General features: G+C 56.9%; 1 protein-coding gene across 1 annotated transcript in view; it reads left to right on the top strand.

Annotated features, from left to right (window-relative positions):
• The window catches only part of ZNF423 (zinc finger protein 423), a 327,441-nt gene that overhangs the window by 91,851 nt on the left and 212,966 nt on the right, over positions 1 to 22,624 (top strand). The window contains exon 4 of the mRNA XM_062176600.1: positions 11,819 to 12,019. Coding sequence (XP_062032584.1) covers positions 11,923 to 12,019 — 97 coding nt within the window. The 5' untranslated portion in view covers positions 11,819 to 11,922. The remainder of the gene's footprint in view (positions 1 to 11,818; positions 12,020 to 22,624) is intronic.

Below are 22,624 nucleotides of genomic sequence, written 5' to 3'. Positions count from 1 at the left end.
TTTATCTTCGGCGTCTCGCTTTTTCCCTCCCTCCGCGTTCTGTCTGGGAGGTCAGTCCGGAGCTCGCTTGCATCTGTGTGACTGCTGTGTGGCATCTGCGCTGTAATGTCTCGCGGTGTGTCCGTTGATCTCCCGTGTGTGGAAATGCAGCCTTGGTCCACAACCAGTGATTCTGCAGTGCATATTCCCGCGGTGCATGCTCACTGCAGGCGTTTGCTGGCTCAGGAGTCTGCACCCAGGAGACCCGGGCCCAAGGTCAAGGTCGAACGCCCTACCCTCCTCTCCACCCCACTCCCCGGCTCGGCTTCAGGTGACTTCTGTTCTGGGGATTCCAGAAAATGTCTCCAAATTGTGTCTCAGTAGCCACAGAGGCCCCGGAGAGGAATGCCAAGGGCTGGCCCCAGGGGAGGTGAGGATGCTGTGGCCGGGTCAGGGCCAGCTGCTGGGCACTGCCCAGGGTGGGGGGGCCCGGGCTGTCAGAAGTAAGTCCCTTCCCTCTTGTCCTGAGCTCCTAGCCAGTCCCCATCTCTTTGGAAAGGATAGAAGGTGAGGCAGGTAATAACACCTGGGCAGATAGACCCCCTGAGGTCTCCAGGAAGCTCCTCTGCCCTCTGTCCCATGCCTTCTCCCCTCCTCTACAGCCGGGCGCTTCCTTTAGCGGCCCTGATGGTGTACAGGTGGGAGAGCCAGCTCAGTACTGGAAGGGGCACGGGGCTAAGCCGGCGGTCTGCTCCCCTGGTGCCCACAGTGCGACGTTGATGGAGGAGGTTGTTGCAGCTGGGGAAACCGAGGCACACGGAGGGGAAGGGACTGACCCTGACCCAAGGTCATGCCAGGCGTTAGGGACAAAGCTCACTAGATCTCCTCCACCTGCCTTGTTTTAGGGCACATCTCTGCCCCCTCTGGAGCTGGTGTGGCTGCCCATCCTGTAGGGGAGGTGGGGGTGGGTGGAAAGTCCTCGTGCCAACTCCAGGGCCTCCCTGCAGAGTCCTTGGCTGCCTGTGATGCAAATGCTGGCTCTTTGCTCAATAAGATTCTGGGCTCTGCTTAGTGCCGGGGGGTCAGCTGGGAGGCATCACGGGCAATTTATAAATTCTTGAAAATTCTGCTTGGTGACACGAGTTGGCATTCAGTGGACACCCTGCCACCTCTTCTCTCCCTACTGTGACAAGCTCCTGGTGGGATCCTTGGGAGACTTCGGGGGTAATCGCACCACGCTGTGCACGGGGAGCCCACGGTGCGCTCCGGCGCGTCTCTTAACCGTCTCCACAATAGACGCCAGGTTCGTGCCAGCTGGGCTTCAAGGTAATGATTTCAACTTAATCCGACCCTTGATGAGGGAGCCCCTGCTTCCGCCCGGACGCCGTCTTTCAGCACGGGCTCGCCCGCCGCGGCTTCGGCTCTAGCCAGATGATTCCCCCATAACCAAGTGCCTTTTGGAGGCTGCCTGCCGCTGACAGCTAATATGGAATTATTGCCCCTGAATGCATTTCTGTAATTACTTCCCAGAGATCCGTCTTTGTGTTAGAAGACATTTCACACTTTAGTAACACAAGTGTTTGGGGAGAGCACGAGCAGTAATTATGAACAGTCTTTCCGTGAAAATAAACCTAAAAAAATTACAAAAGCTAATGCTAAAATTGGTTGGAGACAGGGAGGGCTTGTATTTGAATTTGATTCATGTATATTTATTCCGAGTATAATAACCTTTCCTGTATGGAAACTTTTCATTTTTTTTTTAAACAAAAGCAATAATGATACAAAGAGCCTGCCTTCTGATTTTGAGCCGCACGGAGACGGAAACCTGATTAAAAGTGACAAGTTGCTCGAGACTGAATAAAGCTGCGTCGTCGTGCAGCCGTGATAGGAGACGTTCGTGGTAATGGGAAATGAAATGATTCACAGTGTGATCAATAAAAAATTAGCAGCATTTAATAAAAGGTTTCTGCTTCATGTTGACTGAAGAACGTCGTGAGCAGTTTGAAATCCGAGTTAAGTGACGGTTTGAGGATGAGCCTGGGGGCGTGAGTGGGGCGAGGGGTGTGCGCGTGCATATAGATCACGCCGGATCAGCCAGCTCCGGGAGGCGGCCAGGCCCCCTCCCCATCACCCCCACTCCTGCCGTGGGTCTGGCCATTCCCTTGGCGCTGCCCACTTGACCTTTGACCTGTGGTTAATCCGCCCCATCTCAGCTCCTCTTTGTGTGGGAATGTGGCCTCGCTGGCGGGCATTGGCTGGCCTCCGTCTATCGTAGTCCCCCTCTGAGTCGGTGCCCCGCCCCCAGGAAGGGACACCTGCCTGAGGGCCAGCCAGCCCCGCCTCCCACCCCGAATGCCTGGCCAGGGTGGATGCCAAGTGCGGGCATTTGGGGTCTCCCTCAGTGGTGACAGCACGGTGCAAACTGCACCATCAGCCGTGCGCCCTTTTTTCCAGATAGCACTCTTGTGTCCCCCGGGGTCCAGTCACGCACCAGGCTGTCCCTGTGCCCAGCTCTGTGCTGTGGCTGGAGGAAGAGGCAGCTCCTTGCCCCCCAGGCCCTCTCGGTGGCTGGGGTCACTGGTGACAGTGGAGCAGCTGACCTCTGGGTTACAGTAGAGGCCGGGAGTCTGGGCTGGGGTTCCCAAGTACCAGGGACAGGGGATTCTTTGGACCCCCCATGTCCTGGGGCAGCGGGCAGGACTGGGAGCCTGTTTCTGGCTTCATTCCCATGATACCCAGCCCCGTGGCTGGATCTCTGAGAGTCAGAGTGGGTCGGGCCCTTGCGGACTGCTTGGCTCACACATACACGCAGGTCTTTATTGTGCGCCTGCTGTGTTCCAGGACCTGTGCTGGGTGTGAGGGGTAGGAGAGGGGCTAGCACGGCGAACAAAACAGGTGTGGGCCCCGCCGGCCTGGAGCTTGGCCAGGGGACACCCTGCACCCTCGTATCCTTGCTGCTGCCAGCCGTCCGCAGGCGAGGAGAGGCGCCCCCGGCGTGGGGGCTGAGACCGGGCGGCTGGAGCGAGCTCAGTGAGTGGTTTTCTGTGCACGTGGTCGCTCTGCAGTGGAGCTCCGTCTGCAGGCTCTGCCGTGTGGAAGCCCCGTGCAGAAAGCCCTTCAGGTAGCTGCCGGGCCTTGAGTTCTGCCCTCAGGCCCGCCCTGGGCTCTGAGACGGGCCGCTAAGGTGCGCTGTTAGAGAAATTGCTGCTGCACGGTCCGAGCGGAGCAGCCGGAGCTCTGGGAGGGCCCGACTTGCCCCCGCCGGAGCCCTGCGGCCCTGGGCTCCTGGTCTGCACCGTCTGACTGAGCCAGGCTCCCTTAGCCTGGCCACTGGTTCTGTTTTTAGGGGTCCAGGCTCCTTCTCACCCCCTCTGCTTATCCCTACAGGGCTCCTCTTTGTGCAGACACCACCAGGGGATGATTTGCACCCAGCATCCTTGCGTCCAGTCCTGCTCCAGGAGCTGGAACAATTAGGGGCATCAGGCTCCCGCGGCTGGACAGAAATTAGCTGGATTGATTGATCGCGCTCCCCACGTGGCCCTGCTCCTTCCTCTACCCCTTGCTATGCAGGGCTAGCACAGGACAGCAAGGAGAAGGTCAGCGTGGTCCCTGCGGCAGGGGGTCGTGAGGACAGAGCCGCGTACAATTTCCCTGGTTCCAGGGCGGCTTTGTCCCACTGTTCTTCATTACTGCACGCGGCGAGATCAGTTTTATTAAGATCGCAAGGCTTGGAGCAGCGACACTGTTAACTACTTACTGGAAAAATACACATTTTTTTTTTCCTTTTTGGCGTGAGTATTTGTGATTGCTTTTCCCTCCCCGTTCCAGCACCTCCTGCCCCCTCCTCTCCTGCTTTGCTTTCTTCTCAGCCTTTCCCTGGTAGAGTTGGGAGCCAGGCGCAGGTGTGCTGGGGGGCCTCCCTCTGCGTTTGTGAGTTGTGCCCAGCGCTTGAGCAGCCCTGGGGAAGGCAGATTCGTTCATTCCTTACCTGCTGAACACACATGCAGAGTAAGCCTCCTGGGGTCAGGGCTGTGCCTGGCGTGTAGTAGGTGCTCAGCTAGTGTTGACTCGCCGAAGGTGTGGGGTGTTTGCGTCTGAGACAGCTGCAGCTTTTGGGGAGCTCACTCCTTGACCAGAGCCTGGGTGACTGTGACCCGGGGTGAGGTCACCTCGAGGGTGGCCCCGGGGGAGGGAACGCCCACAACCTGAGTAGGAGGTGAAACCGTCTGCATTTTCTACATGAAGACATTGAGGCCCGGAAGTGTCGGTGAGTAAGGTCAGCCTGAGACAGACGTGAACCTAAAGACACAGGGAACTAACTTCCCGGTCTGGTGAGGAGCAGGCTGGTGAGCACCTGCCCCAGGGGCCCCAGGTGTCTGTTGCTAGGTGCGGCCCTTCAGCAGGTGGTCTTCAGGCTGCCAAGGTGTGTTATTTGCCTTATGCTGGGTTTCTTTTTAAAAATCCACAGAGTTTACATAAAAATATAGATTCCCTTCTTAAAAAATAAAAATCTAACTGATGTGGTTGCTCTTGGATACAGGTGTTCCCTCCGGGACCATCCAGAGCAGATGACCAGGGGTGCGCCCTTGGGTGGGCTTCTGCACTTCCTCCATCTACCCACTCCCAACCCGTTCCACTCATTCTTAGAATCTGCATAATGGTGGTTATTGGGGGGAGGGCATTGGAGCTGTGAGTTTTGGCCCACTCATTGTCTGAGGAATGGAGTGGGTGGTCCCACCCGTCAGTCTTGCCGTCTGTGAAGCAGGTGTGATGGTAACACCGGCACTAGATGACGGATACAGATGCATTCGAAGGTGTGGCCCGAGGGAGTTTTTTGCTACTACGTTGATCATCATTTTGGTGGCAGGTTCTAGGATTGCTCACTACCGAGGAGAACGTCTCTGGGAAGTTCTATTCATGTCCACAGTTGGCCATGGTCCTGTGGAGAGGGTTGTCCTAAACCTGGTGCCTGGTGGCCGGCCAGGACAGAGCATCCCACAGAGGCGCTGGTGATGCAGCGTCTGGCTGCAGAACCCAGGGCATGGATGGGGCTGGGGCACCTCTCAGCCAACCACCTGGCAGTAGCTTCCTCATAAAAGCAGCTGAACTTGGGCAGCGAACTACGTGTCAGGTGCTGCCAGTGCACCCTTCAGGCTGAGCGCTAAATGTTGGAGCACCGCCTGCACTGGGGATACTTCAAACCTGAAGACAACAGTGGCTGCTTCTTAGAACCTGTGGCCAGCAGTGGGTGCACTGCCTTTGCCCAGCCCTGAGCCTGCCACCGCTCCTGCTGTCCATACTGCCTGCCCAGAACGGATGCATGGACCCTGTTCCATCTCTACTTTGTGAGCCTGTGTGATGCCAGACCTGGGCTTTGGCCTTGTGGCCTCGGGAGTGTGTATTTGGGAAGCACTCAGCCGCTAGGATGGACCAGTGTGGCCGCAGGACAAATGCTTGGGCCTTGGGAGATGGCCTTCCAGCACTGTGTTTCCCTCAGCCACCTACAGGGGGCGAGCGTGGGCAAGGTGGGCTTGTGAGTTGTACACACACCTCTGCCGGCTGCCAGGGCCTGCAACAGGCCCCGCCCAAAGGGACCTGGCTCTGAGATCAGGCTCCTTCCTGGAGGAGGGACCTTGTAAGTCACTCAGAGTTGCACAGCCGGAAAGAGGAGAGCCTGGACTTTAACCTGGGGCTATCCGCTTCTAGCTGAACGGGATTTGTAACGGGGTGGGGATGGGTACCTGGACATCTTTGAAAGAGCTCATATGCCCTGACACCTCTCATCCTCTGTGCTGCCTGAACTGAACTGAGGCATAAGCTGTGGTGTCTCGGGTTTTACTATGAGCCAAGCAGCAAGCTCTGGGTGCATTACCTAGTTAAAATAACTTTAAATTAAAAAAAAAAAGTCATTTCATTATTTGAGAGAGATTTTTTTTTTTCCTGTCTACTGGTTCATTCCTCAAATACTTTCAGCAGCCAGGCTGTTGCCAGGAGCAGGCTGGAGCCAGGAGCCAGGAGCTCAACCTGAGTCTCCAATGTGGGTGGCAGGGACCTACATTCCTGAGCCATCACCTGCTGCCTCCCAGGGTGTGCAAAGCAGGAAGCTGGAATCCAGCAGAGCCCGGACTTGAACGCAGGCATTCCGATAGGGGACGCGGGTGCCTCAAGTGGTGCCCAAGGCTTGGCCCGTGTGAAAATAGTTTAACTTAATTAAGTTAGTCTCAGAGAAGGTGAGTGACTTGTCCAGGGTGCCCAGCTGTAAAAGCCGGCTCCAAAGTCTGCGATCCTTTCCTGTCCTTGCCCTGTCGTCCCGACTGTGGCTGGCACACGAATCGGGCTGTGGGCCGCCCGTGGGCATTGTTACTTCATGACCATCTTGATTTCAACAGCTGGGTCCCATCAGGCCTGCTGGCCTCCTGGACGGGCGTCTCCACGGTTTCTGTGCAGTTGGGCTCCCTGGTCAGCCCTGGGCCGGCCCGGAGCCCCCACCTGGGTGGAGCTTCTCTGCTTTCAGCAGAGAAGGGTGGCGTGGTCTCCCACCCAAGTGTGGCTGGGAGCGGAAGTGGGAGGTGGGGGAGGCATCCCAGGTCTCTTCGGTCTGCCGGCACTGTTCCTGGCTCTCCCTGTGCTGGCTGCGCCCCCACCCCCCTTTCCCACCACCCTCGGCCTCCTCCTGGCTCCTGAAAGCCCCAGGGTGCTCTGCAGTCACCCCTCGTGGTGCTCTGTGTGTATCCGCTTCTCCCACCGGGCCATCTGCTCCCGTGAGGGAGGCGAGCTCCTAGTGACCTGTGAGGAGGGGGCGGCCCAGGGCCATCTGGGCTGGGGGGCGGGGGTACCGGAGCTGTCGCTGGAGCCCCGCCCACACTGCTTACTCTCACTTCACGTTCATTTACTCATCTGGCCACTCACTTCCCCACCTCGGATTTATTAAGTACCTTTCCTTAGGCCAGGCTTTGCGTGGGCTTTGAGGCCACCAAGACAAACAGGACTGAGGAGCGCCCCTTCAGCTGTGGCAAACGTGTGTCTGTTAGGCCTGGCACGCAGTAGATGCTCAATAAATATTTGAGGGTTGAGTGAAGGGAAGACGGGGTAGATGTGTGGGATTGCTGGTGCTGGTCTGTCTCACGCATCTCAGGCCCGGCGCGGTGTGGAGACTGTACCTGTGCACCTGCAGCCCTGGGGTCCCAAAGGCAGGACCCCCCCTGACATGGTTCCCAGAAAGGTCTCAGGTGCCCAGGGCCACCCGCTGACCAGCTGAGTCCCATGTACCTCCTAGGGGGGAGGAGAGGCAGGCCCCCCGGGAAATAGCTGCATGCCGGCTCAGGGGGCCAGGCGCTGGAGGGGTCCCGAGGCTGGAAGGGGTCCCGGGGGGTTTGTGGCTGAGCCTCTATCGAGTGGCCCTCAGGAGGGGGCTAGTGCCAGACAGCCCTAGCCCAATGCAGAGTCTCGCTGAGAGGTAGCGGGATGTCCTCTTCCCAGATCTGGCGGCCTGCGGGCAGCCGGTCCGCCCTGCCCCTCCACCATCAGCCTTTCCCCTTTCCCTGTTTCCTGGCCTTGGACTCAGCGTGCTGTCCACTGCTGGGCCCGTCCACAGGCTTCTCCCTCTGCCCTCCTGTGACTGCACCAGAATCGTGGTTAGCGTCAGAAGACCCGGGTTCCGGTCCAGCTCTGCCCTCCCCGGGCTGTGCTTTGCGGTGGTGCTGAGCCTTGCTGCGCGTCTCCATCTGCTAAGCAGAGGAGAACATCTGTTGTGCCCGCTGCGTAGGGGTTCTGTGACCCTGGAAAAGGGGAGCATCCCAAGAAAGCGACCTCGTCTCGGAAGTCTTGAGTGTTGTGGCTTCTGTTGCTTTCTTCTGTTGGTCAAGGGTGTCGCCGAGGCCAGGCAGCCCTGAGGAGGCGTCATGGAGGGGACCGGCTCCCTCCTACTGGGGGGAGTCAGGGGTTCACTCTCTGCCGCAGAGCACATGGGAGCGGGCGGCCCAGGGAGACAGAGCAGGCAGCCCACAGAAGTGATAGTGTGCATTGTGCCCAGTGCGGAGGGCTCAGAGAAGGGAGCTACTGGGGACCTAAGTGACGTGGGGGCCCGGGCTGTGGGGCGATTCCTAGCAGGTGGGTGCAGGGCTGAGGGGGCGGGATTGAGAAGCCCTTGGCAGGAGCTTGAAGGAGTTGAAGGAATGGAGGGAGGGTCTTGTGTGACCCCACAGACGTGCAAGGGAGAAGAGAGGTCAGCAGTGTCCCTTAGGGCCCAGCCACGGCTCCCCAACCCTGGGCTCATTCTGTCGTTGAGGCTGTGATGTGGGGAGACCATATAGCTGTGTGGCAAAGGGTGAGGTGTAACCGGACCTGGAACTCAACCCTGCCACTTTCCCTACAGCCTTGTTTAAGCCTCCTCATCTCCCTGAGCCTTGGTTTGCTCACCTGTGAAATGGGGATATGCTGCTGACAACTCGTCAGGGCGGTGCCTGGCATACAGCAGGTGCTCAGTCAGTGCCAGCTGTTCTTGGTGGCTGCACTCTGGGAAACAGCCCCAGCGGTAGTGTGCAGGGCAGGGTGGGCAGGCTCCTGGATGGACTGGCCAGGGTTTTGGGTGCCAGTCTGGTTTTGTGTCCCATGCACAGGGCCATGGGGGAGAGGAAGCCTGTGTGAAATCCATTTCACTGAGCCTCCCATGGGCGAAGCTTGGAGTCGCGAGAACTGGGGAGGGGCTGGGGGAACGGGGCCAGCAGGCCTGTTTTCGGGGAGTGCTTCCCATCCCTTTCGGCAGAAAATGAACGAGCTGGCCGCCTTCCCAGCCACGGTCTATGGTTCATGGGCCCCTTGGTGGCTGCAGGGGCCAGCTGGTCAACGATAGTTTAAGCCCAGGAGGTCACTGTGTTGGAAACACAGGCAGCAGTGGGAACATGGGACTCGGGCAGAGCCAGGTGCTGTGGTCTGCACTTTCTCCAGGGGCATCCGGCCTCAGGACAGGGACTGGCAGGGCCTCTGGGCTGGACAGGGCAGACGTGGGACAAGCAGGGCCACTCCTGACTACGCGGGGCGGGGTTGAAGGAGTAGGGAAAGCCCAATCCTTTGGTCCGCAGGGGCTTGCTGAGCAGGTGCTCCGTGTGGGCCTGAGGAACAGGAGAGCCCAGTGGGTGCTCCCCAGGGGGACTAGGGCCTTCAGTGCCTCCTGTTATCTGAACTGGGTGCTCGGCTCACCTGGGAGGTGCTGCTGGGCTCACAGCAGAGCACCTGGATTCAGCCACGTCTGGCTCCCGGTGACCCCACAGAGCCTCAGTGTTTGGATCTGCAGGTGGAAAAATAACCCCTTGATTCTGTTTCCTTATCGCCGCCGTAGCCATGGTCGTCGTGACGGTCAGATCCTGCTGGGCCTGCTCGGGACCCAGGCCTTCACTCTGCCAGAGCAGCAGGGCGACCTTTGGGCCAGGGGGTGCAGGGATGCCCCGTTCCCCAGAGCTTCCTTCTCTGGCTCCATCTTCCCCAGGATCGGCCCGCCCTACCTTGTGGCCCCCTGGGGACCAGGGCCCCTCCCGCCCCTGTCTGTCCCGCCTTCCCATTAGTAGCCAGGCGATGGGGAGGTGACAGTTCCTCAATGCAGATTTATCCTCTCGGATGACTTTATGGGTTTTTGCCTTATAAAAACCCGAGGGTTGACATTCTGATTTATCTACTCGCGAGTCAACAGGACATGCCAGATTTAAGGAGATCAAATGCATTGTGATGTGTGTGTGTGGATCCAGTTGTGGAGTGGATGAGCTGTTATGGAAAAAACAACAAGGGGGTAATTTCAATCTGTCTATTAAGTTGTGTGTTAAGTACAGTCGCGCGAGCGTGGTGCTGGGTATGAACTTACCATCGAGAGAGTCTGCAGAGGAGATAAAGCTGGAATTACGCTGCTTTTCTATCCTCTACAGAGTGCTTTTTTATTAAGAGACTGAAAACTAGGAATTTCAGAGCGGGCGCTTGCCCATGTAACTACGGTTGTGTGATGACTTAGAATATTGCAGGCTCCCGATGATATTTCTCATTTCTCGGCTCCCTATTTCTCGCCGTGGCCGCAGCAGCAGATCAGATTCCCTGAGATAAATACGCTGCTCGGCTTTTTAATGGGATTTCTGTATTGCCAGGAGTTGGCGTGTCCTGATAATAAAAGAACCTAAAAATTGTACGTCCCTTAATTGGCAAGGAGAGAGATGTTTTGATGGGCCACAAATGGAAACATTGATTTTTACTGCCTCCGCGGCGCGTCCTGCCACGCCGCCCGCCTCGGCAGGCAGCAGCTGGCTCTCCGATGGGCTGATTTGTGTTCCTAGGTTCTGGACGTCGGGTGCCTGGTGGTGTGTGTTCTGTGTGGATGGGAGAGACAGAGCCCCTTATAACATTATCTGTGCCTAAATTGAAATATTTATGGGGCTGTGGTTTCCCCTTCAAATGGAATGTGTTCTTTAGCTTTGCGCCTCTCTGTCTTGCTTTGGTGGCCAGCTCTCAGGGGTGCAGAGGCTGTGTGCCAAGGCCTCTTTTCTGGAACTTGGTGCTTCCTGCTGGTGCACACATACACACACACACGCACATGTATACACACACATGCACACCCACACATGTGCATGCACACACATGCATGTGCACACACACATGAACACCCACACATGTGCACGCACACACTCCCCACACACCCACACATGTGCACATACACACACATGCATGTGCACACACATGCACACCCACACAGGTGCACATGCACACACATGCATGTGCAAACACATGAATGTCCACACATGCGCACGCACACACTCCCATGCACACCCACACATGTGCACACACACACTTCACCTATACCCATGTTTTCATGATCATGCAGATGTGTCACGGAGATTTCTTTGTTTGGAATCAGTGCTGCTGGTTTCTGCGCTGGCAGGTCTGTTACGGGGACAGCTGGCCGGAAGAGACACCACACACTTGGATTTTCCAATCCAAGGGTCTCTGTATTTCAGTGGGCAAGTTTAATCCACTGACATTTATTGGGATTACTGAACTATTCTCCGTGTTCTATCTACCATGCTTTTCTTTGCCCTTTGATTTACAAATTCTTGCTGTGCCCCATTAATCTCTGAGATGGAAGCTTCGCTCCATTTCCCACCGACCTGCAGCAGGTGAACTAATTGAGAAGTCAGGATGTCGCACTCGGCGACCGCAGGGTGCTGGGGTGTTACTCTCCCCCGCCACCCGGGACACGGGGTGCCCCTTACCTGTGAAATGGGAATCACCAAGCTGTCCCTGTCTGCAGGGGCTGGGCCTGGCGCTCCCTTGCAGCTGGAGGCCTGTGAGATGAGGCCGGGCTTGCAGACAGCATCGACTGCTGTGTAAATGTGGGTGCCCTGGGAGGCTCGTCAGGTGGGAGAGGCGAACCTGGCTGGGAGATCCCCCCTGGCTCTCCACTGCAAGGCTTTGGAGAAGCCTGAAAGTTTAGGTGCCCTCGGAGCAGCCGATGGAGGCGTGTCTCGGAGTTGGGCTTGTAGGAGACACATGCGCAGGTGCTTCTACCTCTCTCCAGGGTCAAGACCCCCCACCCCCACCCCCACCCCAGTCTCCAGGCACAGAAGGGAGATGACAAGAAATCCTCCCGGAAGATTTGCAGCGTGAAAGAAAGAACGCAGTTGAGAATTACGGCGCCACATGCTACAGAAAACCCCCATATATTAATGTACTGAGAGGTGTCAGGAATAATGGACCCCGGGAGGTGGAGTAATTAAACGTATCTTCATAAATGCTGGGCGATTCTTTAGAAACCCTGTCCCCAGACCCTGTCAGCTGACGTGGACTGTATTCTTGCTGTTGGCAGGAGGCCTAGAAGGAGAGCCGGAGTGCGGTCGGAAAATCAGCCGTGTGCTGGAAGACAGGAACAGCGTGACAAGTCAAGAGGAGAGAAATGAGGACGATGAAGACATGGAGGATGAGTCAATTTACACCTGCGATCACTGTCAGCAGGACTTCGAGTCTCTGGCAGACCTGACCGACCACCGGGCCCACCGCTGTCCTGGAGGTAATGCTAACTAGCGCCGGGATTCTGACAGGTGGTTACACGGATAATTGGACATAGCAACAGCTTGAAGCCTCAAGTGAGATTAAAGAATTAATAATGTAATTTTACAGTTAATGTCATTTTATTGTGGTGTCTTGGGTACCCTGTATCCGCCTTTTAAATACAATTAGAAATAAAAGCAACAGCTTTCTGGCAGGCAGGAAGTAGCGGGAGGCGCCTTGCCCCTCCCGGCCCCCACCACCCCATTCTCCGTGGTGCAGAGGGCTCAGCACCCCGGATTTCTGGAAGGTCTTTGGGAAACCCGGCAATTAAGAGGTTGTTAGTGCAAAGTTAAGCAGCTTAAGTGTGGAAAGCTGCGTGAAGGAGTGAGCTCTGAGGCCGGGCTGGTGATGGGACGGGGAGAGTTGCCAAGGCCAAGGGCAGCCCGTGCCAAAAGGGACTGGGTGACACCTCCGTGCATGGTGTCAGCATGGGAGGAGGAGGAGGGTGGCCGGGAGCTGTTACTGCAGACCAGACTGTAGCTCTGCCTGGTGTTTAGGAGCAACGTGGGACTTCACGAGGGGCTTGTGTATGTGTGTGCATGTGTGTGTGTGAGGTCTGGGTGGATGGGCAAGAAACTGTGAAGCATAGGTGTTCCCTGGGGCAGGACACACTTCTAGGCTGGGAGATTTGTGGCGAGCCAACGCTTGGCGGCCATGTTCCTTACACAGCCGTCCTGAGATCGCTTCCTCCCTTGTGATGCTAAATGCAACCCCTTGGATGCTGGTTTGTGCGAAAGAGCCAGGAGCCTCAGGCTGATCCTCTGAAGGGGGCCTGTGCCCTGTTTGAGGAGAGGGGGGCAGATCCGGAGTCGCCTGGGGACTCAGGTCCTCACTTCCCCTACGGCTCGTCCTGAGTGGAAAACCGGAAGCCCAGAGCTCAGGGGAGCTGCGGTGTTTTGCTCTCCAGTCTTGCCCAGGATGGCGTAAGTCCCTGTTCTCAACTGAGGGAGCAGATACAAACACAGAGGCTCTGGTCTGGCGGGGTTTGCAGTCTTGGTTAAAACCCAGCTTGTAACACCTGTATCCCTTATGCCTGGTTTATTCACGGCTCCACTTTGATCCTGGCTTCCTGCTAATGTACACCCTGGGAGGCAGCAGGAGACAGCTCACCTACTTGGGTCCCTGCCACCCACAGGGAGGCCTGGATGGAGCTCCCAGCTCCTGGCTTCGAACTGGCCCAGCTCTGGCTGTTGCAGACACCTAGGGAGTGAACCAGCAGGTCACTCTGTGTCTCTCTGTCTTTTGAGTAAACAAAACGAACAAGCAAACGAGAGAAAAAGACTCAAGGGAATTCTCCCAGTTTTGGACTTTCTGGTGCTCAGTAATCCAAGCTCCATCCTTTGGATTTGTGAACGTTCACCCACAGACAGCGGCAGTAGTCGATTTATAATCCTAACAGCGGAATCGGAAGGGACCCATGGGATTATCCTCTCCACTCCCCTCATTTCCTCCTGGTGAACCGAGGTGGAAAGGCGATGGCTCCTTGGTGGCCCAGCTGGAACCTCTTCAGGACCCTGGGCCGTGAGCATCCACTTGCTGGGGAAGATAATAGGTGCCGGTGTACTTCTTGGTTTACCCAAGAATCGAGGTGGGCTCTCACCTGTAAAGAGAAGCAAATAATACTTATTGAAAGGTGATCGACCAATCAGTCAATCGAATGAAAGGGCAGCCTCTTTAGTTTCTGAATGAGCCAGTACGTCCTTCCGGAAGCTGCTACAGCAGGGCAGTGCTGGCCTGAGTCTCTTCCATGTTGGGGCTGCCGTCCCGTCCCTTTCACTCCTGCCCCGTCCAGCTGCTCTTCTAGGTTCTCCTGCCTCAGCCACTCGTGTGAGAATGGCAGCGTTTCTAAGGGGCGAAGGGGAACGAGAGGCTCAGGGCCGATTGTGAGAGTCTGTGCCAGAAACAAGTGGGGCTAAGGGTGCCTGCGTCCCCCAGGGGAGGCTCCTCCTCCCCGCGGCTGACTCCTCCTTCATCCGCCTGGGACTTCAACTTCCGTGCAAATCCGCAGCGGCTCCCTCTGCAGGGTCCCCAGCCGTCCTTATCGATACGGGTGGTATCCTCCGATACTGCGCTTCCTAACAGGACCGCACTAACGACCTCCACGGGGACACAGCAGCCGGGAATATCCCCAACCCTGGAGCATTGGAAGGGAGTTAGAAACTCCTTAAAGCAGAGGGAAGCCACCTCGCCTGTTAGCAGCCCCGAGAAGGCAGGACCTGGGACCTGGCCTGGGAGTTTGCGGACGTGGATGAGACGTGGGAAGTCATCTCCCCCAGGATTTGTGTTCCTAGGATCATGGGTGGTGGGGTTAGTGCTGGGGATTGTGTGTTGTTCCCCGCCTAGGACGCAGTGTGGTGGTTTGCAAACTGTGTCCGCAGATGGGTTTCTGGGACCCTTGGGGGCTGCCACACGGAGAGGGCTCTTTTGAGGTCTAGTCCAATCAGACGTGTTCACCTTAAAAATTCTGTTTCATGCATTAGGCTTTAGCATCAAATGTTGTTCGAGAATTGATTTCTCCGTTAAAAGTTTGGAAGTGACCGGCACTGTGGCACAGCAGGTTAAGCCACTGCCTGTGATGCTGGTATTGCATATCAGAACCCCGGTTCGAGTCCCAGCTGCTCCTCTTCTGATCCAGCTCCCTGCTAATGTGCCTGGGAAGGCAGCAGAGGATGGCCCACGTGCTTGGGTACCTGCCTCCCATGTGGGAGACCCAGATTGGGTTCCATGCTCCTGGCTTTTGCTGCGGCCATCTGGGGAGGGAACCAGTGGATGACAAATCTCTCTCTCTCTCTTTCTGTCTTTCTCGTACCCCTTTGTAACTTTGCCTTTCAAAGAAGTTTGGCGCCCATGTGAAAATGCAATAGCAAGCTTTGCCAGGCCAGGCTCCTCGGTCTGCCGGCGCCCACTGTGGATTGTTCAGCTGACGGCACCGCCTTGCCACGTGCTGTGCGTTGCTGAGGGGACCTCTGATGCACGGGGACACTGTGGCCCTGAGGCAGCGTCCACACTGGAGGGGAGTGATGGACCTGGGCATTACACAGAGGGCTGTGCTGGCTGGGGGTTAGGCAAGCTGTGGGCGCTTGGCAGCTGTGTCATGGGCACGGACAAGTCTTGCCAAGAGGAAATGTAAGAAAGGCCATCGACCCACACAGCCCTCCTGTGACCAAAATTGTGGGGATTCCTCCCCATCAGCTGTTGTGCCACGTGCCGCCGGTGCCAGCTGGGCGCCTTCCAGTTCAGTTCCTGTGTCTGTCTGCACACAGCACCAGGCCCCACAGGTTGGGGGCTCTTCCCCCCACCCCAGCCCGGGCCATGCCAGTCACGAGCCTGGGTTGGTTTACTTGTACGTCTGCCCAAGAGCTCATGCGTCAGGCTTCCCACGACCCCTCCTTGGGGCAGGGTATGGAGCTTCCATGCCCTGGGTGCACCCCTCCAGGTACCTTCACCTTTCCACATTTTGGAAGCTTCCTCATAGAGGTGTGGTTGACTCAGATCACTGGCTCTTTGTGATCAACTGCACCTGCAGCCTCTCCCCACCCCGCCCCTGCTCCGTCCCCAGAGGTTAGGGGTGAGCCCGAGTCCTGCTGCCGGCCCCCTTGCTGAAGCTCCCCAGGGGCTACCCCCAGCAGTCAGGGCAGTGGCCTGCAAAGAGACCCCTTTTGGGAGCGCTGAGGACTTTAGGAGTTGGTGGCCGGGGTGGGGATGCAGACCAAGTGACACGGTCTGCCAGCCAGGTGGGAATTTGAGAATTTGGGGCCCCTGTGGGTCCTGACCTACCTTCATCCCCTGCAGGGCCTGTCACTGCTGTTCTGGGAGGAGGGCTGGCAGGTGTGTGGGGGGGAGTGTGCAGGGGGTAGTTTTGCCGAGGGGGCTTGAATGTGGCTGTACTTTCTCACACTGCTTGACTCTCGCTGTCGTAGGTGGATTTGGGGTACAGGTGTGGGGGTGGGCCCTGTGGGTCAGCTTGTGGCTGGGGAGCTTGGAGGCTTGGTGGCGTTTGAGGTACGGGCGGGGGTCGCATTGAGGAGGGGGATCCTCCAGGCAGATGGGGGAGGGTGACAGTGGCCACAAAGAAGGACTCCCGGGGCCCGGCGTGGTGGGAGCTTGAGCGGTGCCTTGCTCACGGCCCCTCAACACAGGGCAGCCTTCAGTGGCTTGAGTGCTTCGAGCCTGGACCTCAGGAACGCACACAGCTCCATCAGGGCCTGCTCGTGCCCCCCTGCCCCGCTCTCGCGCTCACTCTCTGTCTCTTGCTCTCGCTTGTGTCTGGAGAGAAACCAACCTTAACCACAAGGCTTTAAGTGTTGCTTCTTTGTGACAAGAAATGAAGTCAGTGAAAACCCCTCCACTCCACGCTGTTTGTTCTCCTGCGCCGACGGCTGCTGGATTGTTCTTGCTTCCCTGCAGCCCTGCTCACGGGCCAGCGCCCGCGGACCTGCTCGGGGCTTTCTTTGAAGCAGCAGAGTCCTTCTCCGATAAAAATACCGGGTGTGGACTGAGCCGGCAGTGTGGATGAAGGTGGTGCCTTGAGCGGTGCATGTGGGTGTGCCTGTTCGCCGAGTGTGGCCACAGTCCGGAAGTGGCCGGGGACGGTTGCTGTCTGCACTGCTGGGGCTGCACAGTCCCGCGGACCCCAGGGATGCCGGGACAGGGAGTGAGCTGCACTTGACCTTGAGGCCATTTGGGCAGTGCTGGCCAAGCCAGTCTGGGCTCTGTCAGCGGTTGCAGGGGGCGAGTTTCATTGTCTTCTAGGAGAACTGGAAACAGCCTGGGCACTGGAGATGCAGGCACAAGAGGTTGGCTTCACGCATGGGCTAATTGTAGTGTCTTTTCTTTAATTTTTCTTTATTTATTTATTGACAGGCAGAATTAGACAGTGAGAGAGAGAGAGAGAGACAGAGAGAAAGGTCTTCCTTTTTCCGTTGGTTCACACCGCAAGTGGCCGCTATGGCCAGCGCGCTGCGCTGATCCAAAGCCAGGAGCCAGGTGCTTCTCCTGGTCTCCCTTGAGGGTGCAGCGCCCAAGCACTTGGGCCATCCTCCACTGCACTCCCGGGCCACAGCAGAGAGCTGGACTGGAAGAAGGGCAACCGGGACAGAATCTGGTGCCCCGACCAGGACTAGAACCTGGTGTGCCGGTGCCGCAGGCAGAGGATCAGCCCAGTGAGCCGTGGCACCGGCCATAATTGTAGTTTCTTAATGTGCGTGCCGAAGCCAGCGACCTGCGGACCTGTTGTGTGTGGAAAGTTTTGTCATTTACTGGTACCCCCCAGGATTCTCTGTGACTAGGACTGACTGCTGCTTTGGCCAACGGCCGAGGACTTTTGGGTGCTGCATCTACACGGTTGCAGCACCAGAGCTGACTTTGCGAGTGACACCATGTCCGCAGGGGCCGGCACTGTGTCACTCCTGGAACCTGCCAGGCTGGCGCACCTCATGGCCTTTGGAAGTCCCTGGCCTCGCAAAGGGGACGGCTGGCGTGGTTTGGTTTCTCGTTACAAGGGGGGGAGAGAGAGGGGGAGGGGGACCTTGCGCTGCCATAGGAATCACCTTCAGGACCTGTGTGGAGCTGAGCCTTGGTGTCTTCCCTCCAGCAGTTGCCCCCTGACGCTGTCTAGGGCCAGGCTCCTGGCTGGGTGTAGAGAGGCAGTTCTGGAACAGAGTAGGGTCTTGCCGCCCTCCAGGGGCTCTCAGCTGGAGCTGGCGGCAGAGGTGTGAGTAGGCACTCGTTTCTCTGCACTGCCCGGTAGGCTGTAGTCCCGACACTCACTGTGTATTTGGCGCATGCTGTGTGCCCAGCACCCGGAACTCCGCCTGCAGCCCCGCCCTGCAGCCAGCCCCTGCCCCCGTGTGGTCCATGGCATGCAGCGGGTTCTGTAATTATACTGTAATCATTTAAAAAGTTATGTGTTTATTTGAAAGGCAGAGTTACAGAGAGAGAGAGAGAGAGAGATCGAGATCTCCCATCTGCTGCTTTGTTCCCCAAACGGCCACAACAGCCAGGGCTGGGCCAGGCCAGAGCCAGGAACTTCAGCTGAGCCTCCCACAAGTGTAGCAGAGGCCCAGGTACTTGGACTATCACTACTGCCTTCCCAGGCACATTAGCAAGGAGCTGGATTGGAAGCAGAGGAGCTGGGGTTTGAACCTGTGCTCTGATATGGGATGCAGGCATTCCAGTTGGTGGCTTAGCCTGTTGTGCCACAATGCCTGCATCTTAAATTATTTATATAAGAGAGGGAGGGAGAGAGAGAGAGCGAGCAAACTCCCATCCTCTGATTTACTCCCCAAATGCCCACCATAGCCAGGGCTGGGCCTGAGCAAAGCCAGGAGCCAGGACCTCAATGTAGGTCTCCCACGAAGATGATAGGACCCAACTCCTTGAGCCCTCATCACTGTCTCCCAGGGTGCACATTAGCAGGAAGCTGGAGGTGGGTATGGAACCCAGGCACTGTAGTAGGGACACGGGCATCCTAAGCACGGTGCCACATGCTGTCCTGTCCTTGTCCCTAGCGTGTTTATCATCCATCTCCTCCACGATTAGGCTCAGTGGGGACAAGAGCCATGTCCCCTCTGTTCCCTGTTGGGCCTGGCCCAGCGTCTGGCCCACAGTGGTGCTGACTGCGAGTTTGTTGAGTGGATGATCTACCTGGTCTTTGCAGCAGTACCAGCAAGGAGGCGTGGCTTTGCGCCAGGTGTCCCCGTTCTGCACCGTGGGTAGCAGTGGCTTTGAGAGCTGGGGAGCTCACTCAGCTCCCCCTCTTGGGGGGAAGGGTCTGAGCACATGATGCGGGGACCGTCAGCAATTTCAAACTGGATTCCAGACGGTGGCTGGGAATGCTCAACTTAAAAAACATAATAATAAGGGGGCAGGGGCTGTGCAAATAGCAACAGCCCCTCCCCGCCAAAGCTCCCTGCGGGTTAATTTGGCCTCTCCTCCCTCTGCTGCCCCAACACGTTGCCCCAGCCCCCTCTGCCGGGCAGACCCTCCTTTTCTGGCACAGGTGAACCGCTGCTATGTAAAAAGCCGAGTGGAAAGTTAATTACACCCTGGTTTGTTCAGCTGTGGCCAGAGTGACCTGTGGGCCCCAATTATAGGGCTGGGGCTGCATGAGGACTGGCACCTTTGCCAGGCTCGCTCCTGGCTGCCGGCTGGCTCGAGCTCGCCTTTTGTGTGCCTGCTCCAGCTTCTTTCTTGCTCCCGCAGCATGGTGGGGCGCACTGCCTGCCGTATTGGCTTGGGGCGCCCCTCACTCTGGCTGCATTTGGGCAGTGCAGAGCCGGGCTGGGGCCAGCCCCCGGGGGCTGTGCTGCCAGACACACAGGTGCAGGGCACGAGTCCCTGCCGCCGTGGGGAGCGTGCTCAGCCCCTTGGTGTCAGCTGACATTGCACCGTGCGGAAGGCCTGGGGGCTGGAGCATGATCGAGGACACCCCCCCGCCCAACACCCGTGGGCTTTCCTGCATGCCAACGGCGCCCAGTTAGGAAGCACAGAGCAAGAAATGGTCCGCTGACGTTGGCCTCACAATGTACTGAAAGCAGGGAAGAAACCCAGTGAGAAACGTTCAAGTGTGTGGAGAGGATAAAAGCAACTGCTGGGGACTTAAATATGTGTCACGGCACATGTTATTCCTGGATGCAAAGATTCCCTATCACAGACGGGTCAGTCGCCCCTAACTGAGCCTGTTGGCTTAATGTAAGCCAGCGCACCCACCCGTGGGGCTTGCCTGAATCTGCAGTTTGTGAGACAAAGTCGCACACAAGGGCAGGCAGGCGTGTTCTGAAGAGGGGACAGAGGTGGGGACGATAACCAGGTTCAGATGGCCCTGCAGCTGGAGGGTTCTGAGTGGTGCTGCACAGGCCAGGGGATGGACACGAGTCCAGAATGGACCCAGCTCCACCTTGGACCGTAGTGTTTGAGCGAGGTGTCACTGCGCATCTCTGGGGACGATGGGTGCCTCTGATTGGGATTGGGATGAAGGCGTAGCTCTCTTGAAAAAAGGAAATTGGATTCCTCCCTCTCTCCTAAAGCAAAAAAAAAAAAAAAAAAAAAAAAAAAAAAAAAAAAACCAAATGGATCAGAAATCTAAACAGAAAAAGAAAACTTAAAAATACTGAAAGAAAACATAGGAGAGATTTTAAAGAACATTAATAGGATCAGAGTGAGGAAGACCTTTCTAAATATAACCCCAAGCCCACAAACCATAAAACAAGACCAAACCAGTTAACTCAGTAAAAATAAAACATTTCTGCATTGCAAAACCCATAATAAATCAAGCCAGAGACGCATAACACAGGCAAAAGATAATTCCCTTAATGTGTAAGGAGCTCCTATAAACACTAAGAAAATAGCCAATAAATCAACAGGAAAATGGGGCAAAGACTGGGCCGAGGCTCAGCCCCGTTGGCTCAGGACGCCAGGCCCTGCCCAAGGCCGGTGCCTTCTCTGATTGGCTGGTGCTACACTGCTGGTTAGATATTTTGAATATCTCCCAAGTGCAAAGGATAGAAATGAAATCAGAAAAAGAAATACTAGTGGGATCTTAAACATTTAAAAGGATTCAGAATCCTGTTTATAATAAGAGAACTGCGCATTTATACCACCGGGAAATACCATTTTTAACCTACCAGACTCGCAAAGACGGACAAGTTTGCCTGTGCTCCTCGCTGGCGGGGGTGTGTTCCTTCATGTCCAGGCCTGGGGTCACGTACTCCTCTCCATTCCCCAGGATAGCCTTGGCCTGTGGCTCAGGCAATGTTTGCTTCTCTTGTCTCCCACAAAGCACAGAGGCGTGGCAGCAGTGGATAAGTGAAAATGGAAGTTGCATGTGCTGTGCCGGGACCTAGTAGGTCTTCAGTTAATGTGTGATCAGAGAGTTTCTTATAAAAATTTTTGTTTATTTATTTGAAAAGCAAAGTTACAGAGAGAGACACAGAAAGAGAGAGAGAGAGAGAGAGAGAGCTTCCATCAGCTGGTTCACTCCCCAAATGATAGTTAACAGCCTGCTGGAGCTTGGCTGATCCAGATCCAGGAACCAGGAGCTTCTTCCAGGTCTCCCACGCGGGTGCAGGGGCCCAAGCACTTGGGCCATCTTCCACTGCCTTCCCAGGCCTGTTAGCAGGGAGCTGGATTGGAAGTGGAGCAGCCAGGACTCCCAGCTGGCGCCCATATGGGATGCCGGCACCGCAGGAGGCGGGTTTACCTGCTATACTCACTATGCCACAGCACCGGCCCCTCAACGAGCTTCTTTAGCATGCAGCCTGAACAGGAAGCCTGGTGAGCTCCAGGGATGGAGATGGTGGCCTGAAGGTCCTTCTTTGGCTTGCAGGGGGAAGTGTGCCTTTAGCAGGTGTGTCGAGGTAGAGAGGCCGCTCCCCACGGCTGGCTGGGAGGATGCTGACTGCGTGCAGCCACCTGCTTGGGGCTGCTTTTTGGGAGGGAAGCAGATGGGCATGGTGGGCTGCTGGCCAGTTAGGTGTGCCTGGCTGGTGGGTGGAGAGTGGAACTCTTCCTGGAACTGCCTGTCCTCTGCCTTCTGAGCCACAGATACCTGAGAAGTCCACAGGCTGCGGTGTGCTGCGGTTCCAGGGCAGGGTTGCTGCCGTGCCTGGGTTCCTGGTGGTGAGGGCGAGGGGAGTGGCGTGGACTTCCTTTTCAGTGGCTGGAGTCTTTGTCCACTTCCTGTGAAGCCTGCGGTTTGCAGGACATCCTCCGCTGGCTCAGCGACACAGGGCGGATGCTGCCAGGTCCCCGTCCCTTCCCAAAGCCTGGTCACAAGCCTGATGCTAGAGGAGGCCGGGCTCACGTGCGTGGGGAGCCAGAGTCTGGGTGCATCTGGGGGCTCCTGGGGACTTTCCTGGCTGGGGCGAGTTGCCCACTTCTTTCCCACCCACAGGCATGCCCACCCTCAGGGCTTTCTCAACCTTGACCTTCCTGGGTCTTTGTGTCCAAGGGCGTGCCCCGGCAGAGCACAGAGTGAGTGTATCTGCTGCACGCACACCCCTGGCACAAGCCTCGATGGATGGATTCTGGAGCTGGCTCTGGGGGAGGGAGGTGCCCTGGGCTGGGCCTCCTGGCTGGGTGCTGCTTTCTGGTTCCTCACTCAGCAGCAGCCAAAGCTTCCTGCTGTTGGGCCCAGGGGACACACCAAGTAGGACCTTGAGGCCTGAGCCCCACACCAGCCTTGCTGTTTGCAGGTGTACGCCCAGTGCGGCCTGTGCCCAGCCTGCTGTTGTCCATTTCAGCTTGGAAGTTTCCAGAAGGCATGTGTTGGCAAGCACTGATATAACACCTGCTGTGTTCCTGGGTGCCTGTATGTGCATCCCCACGCACACCCCCACTGCTTCCTGCCAGCAGGGAATACAGACTTAGCTGGGAGATGAAGTTGCTGGGACCACTTTGATCGCAGGGCACATAGTAGGTCCTCAGTTAAGTTCTGTCTGCATGGAGACCCAACTCAAATTAACAAGCAGAATAAAGAGTTCACTGGCTCAAGGCACTGAGAAGTGTGAGTGAGAGTAAGGCTGGGTTCCAGCACAGCCCCAGATCCTCCCTGGACACTGCCCAG

This window comes from Lepus europaeus, chromosome 19, assembly GCF_033115175.1.
Source record: "Lepus europaeus isolate LE1 chromosome 19, mLepTim1.pri, whole genome shotgun sequence".
NCBI lineage: Eukaryota > Metazoa > Chordata > Mammalia > Lagomorpha > Leporidae > Lepus > Lepus europaeus.
Note: the sequence above shows the minus strand (reverse complement) of the source record. Positions and strands in the feature narration are given on the sequence as shown.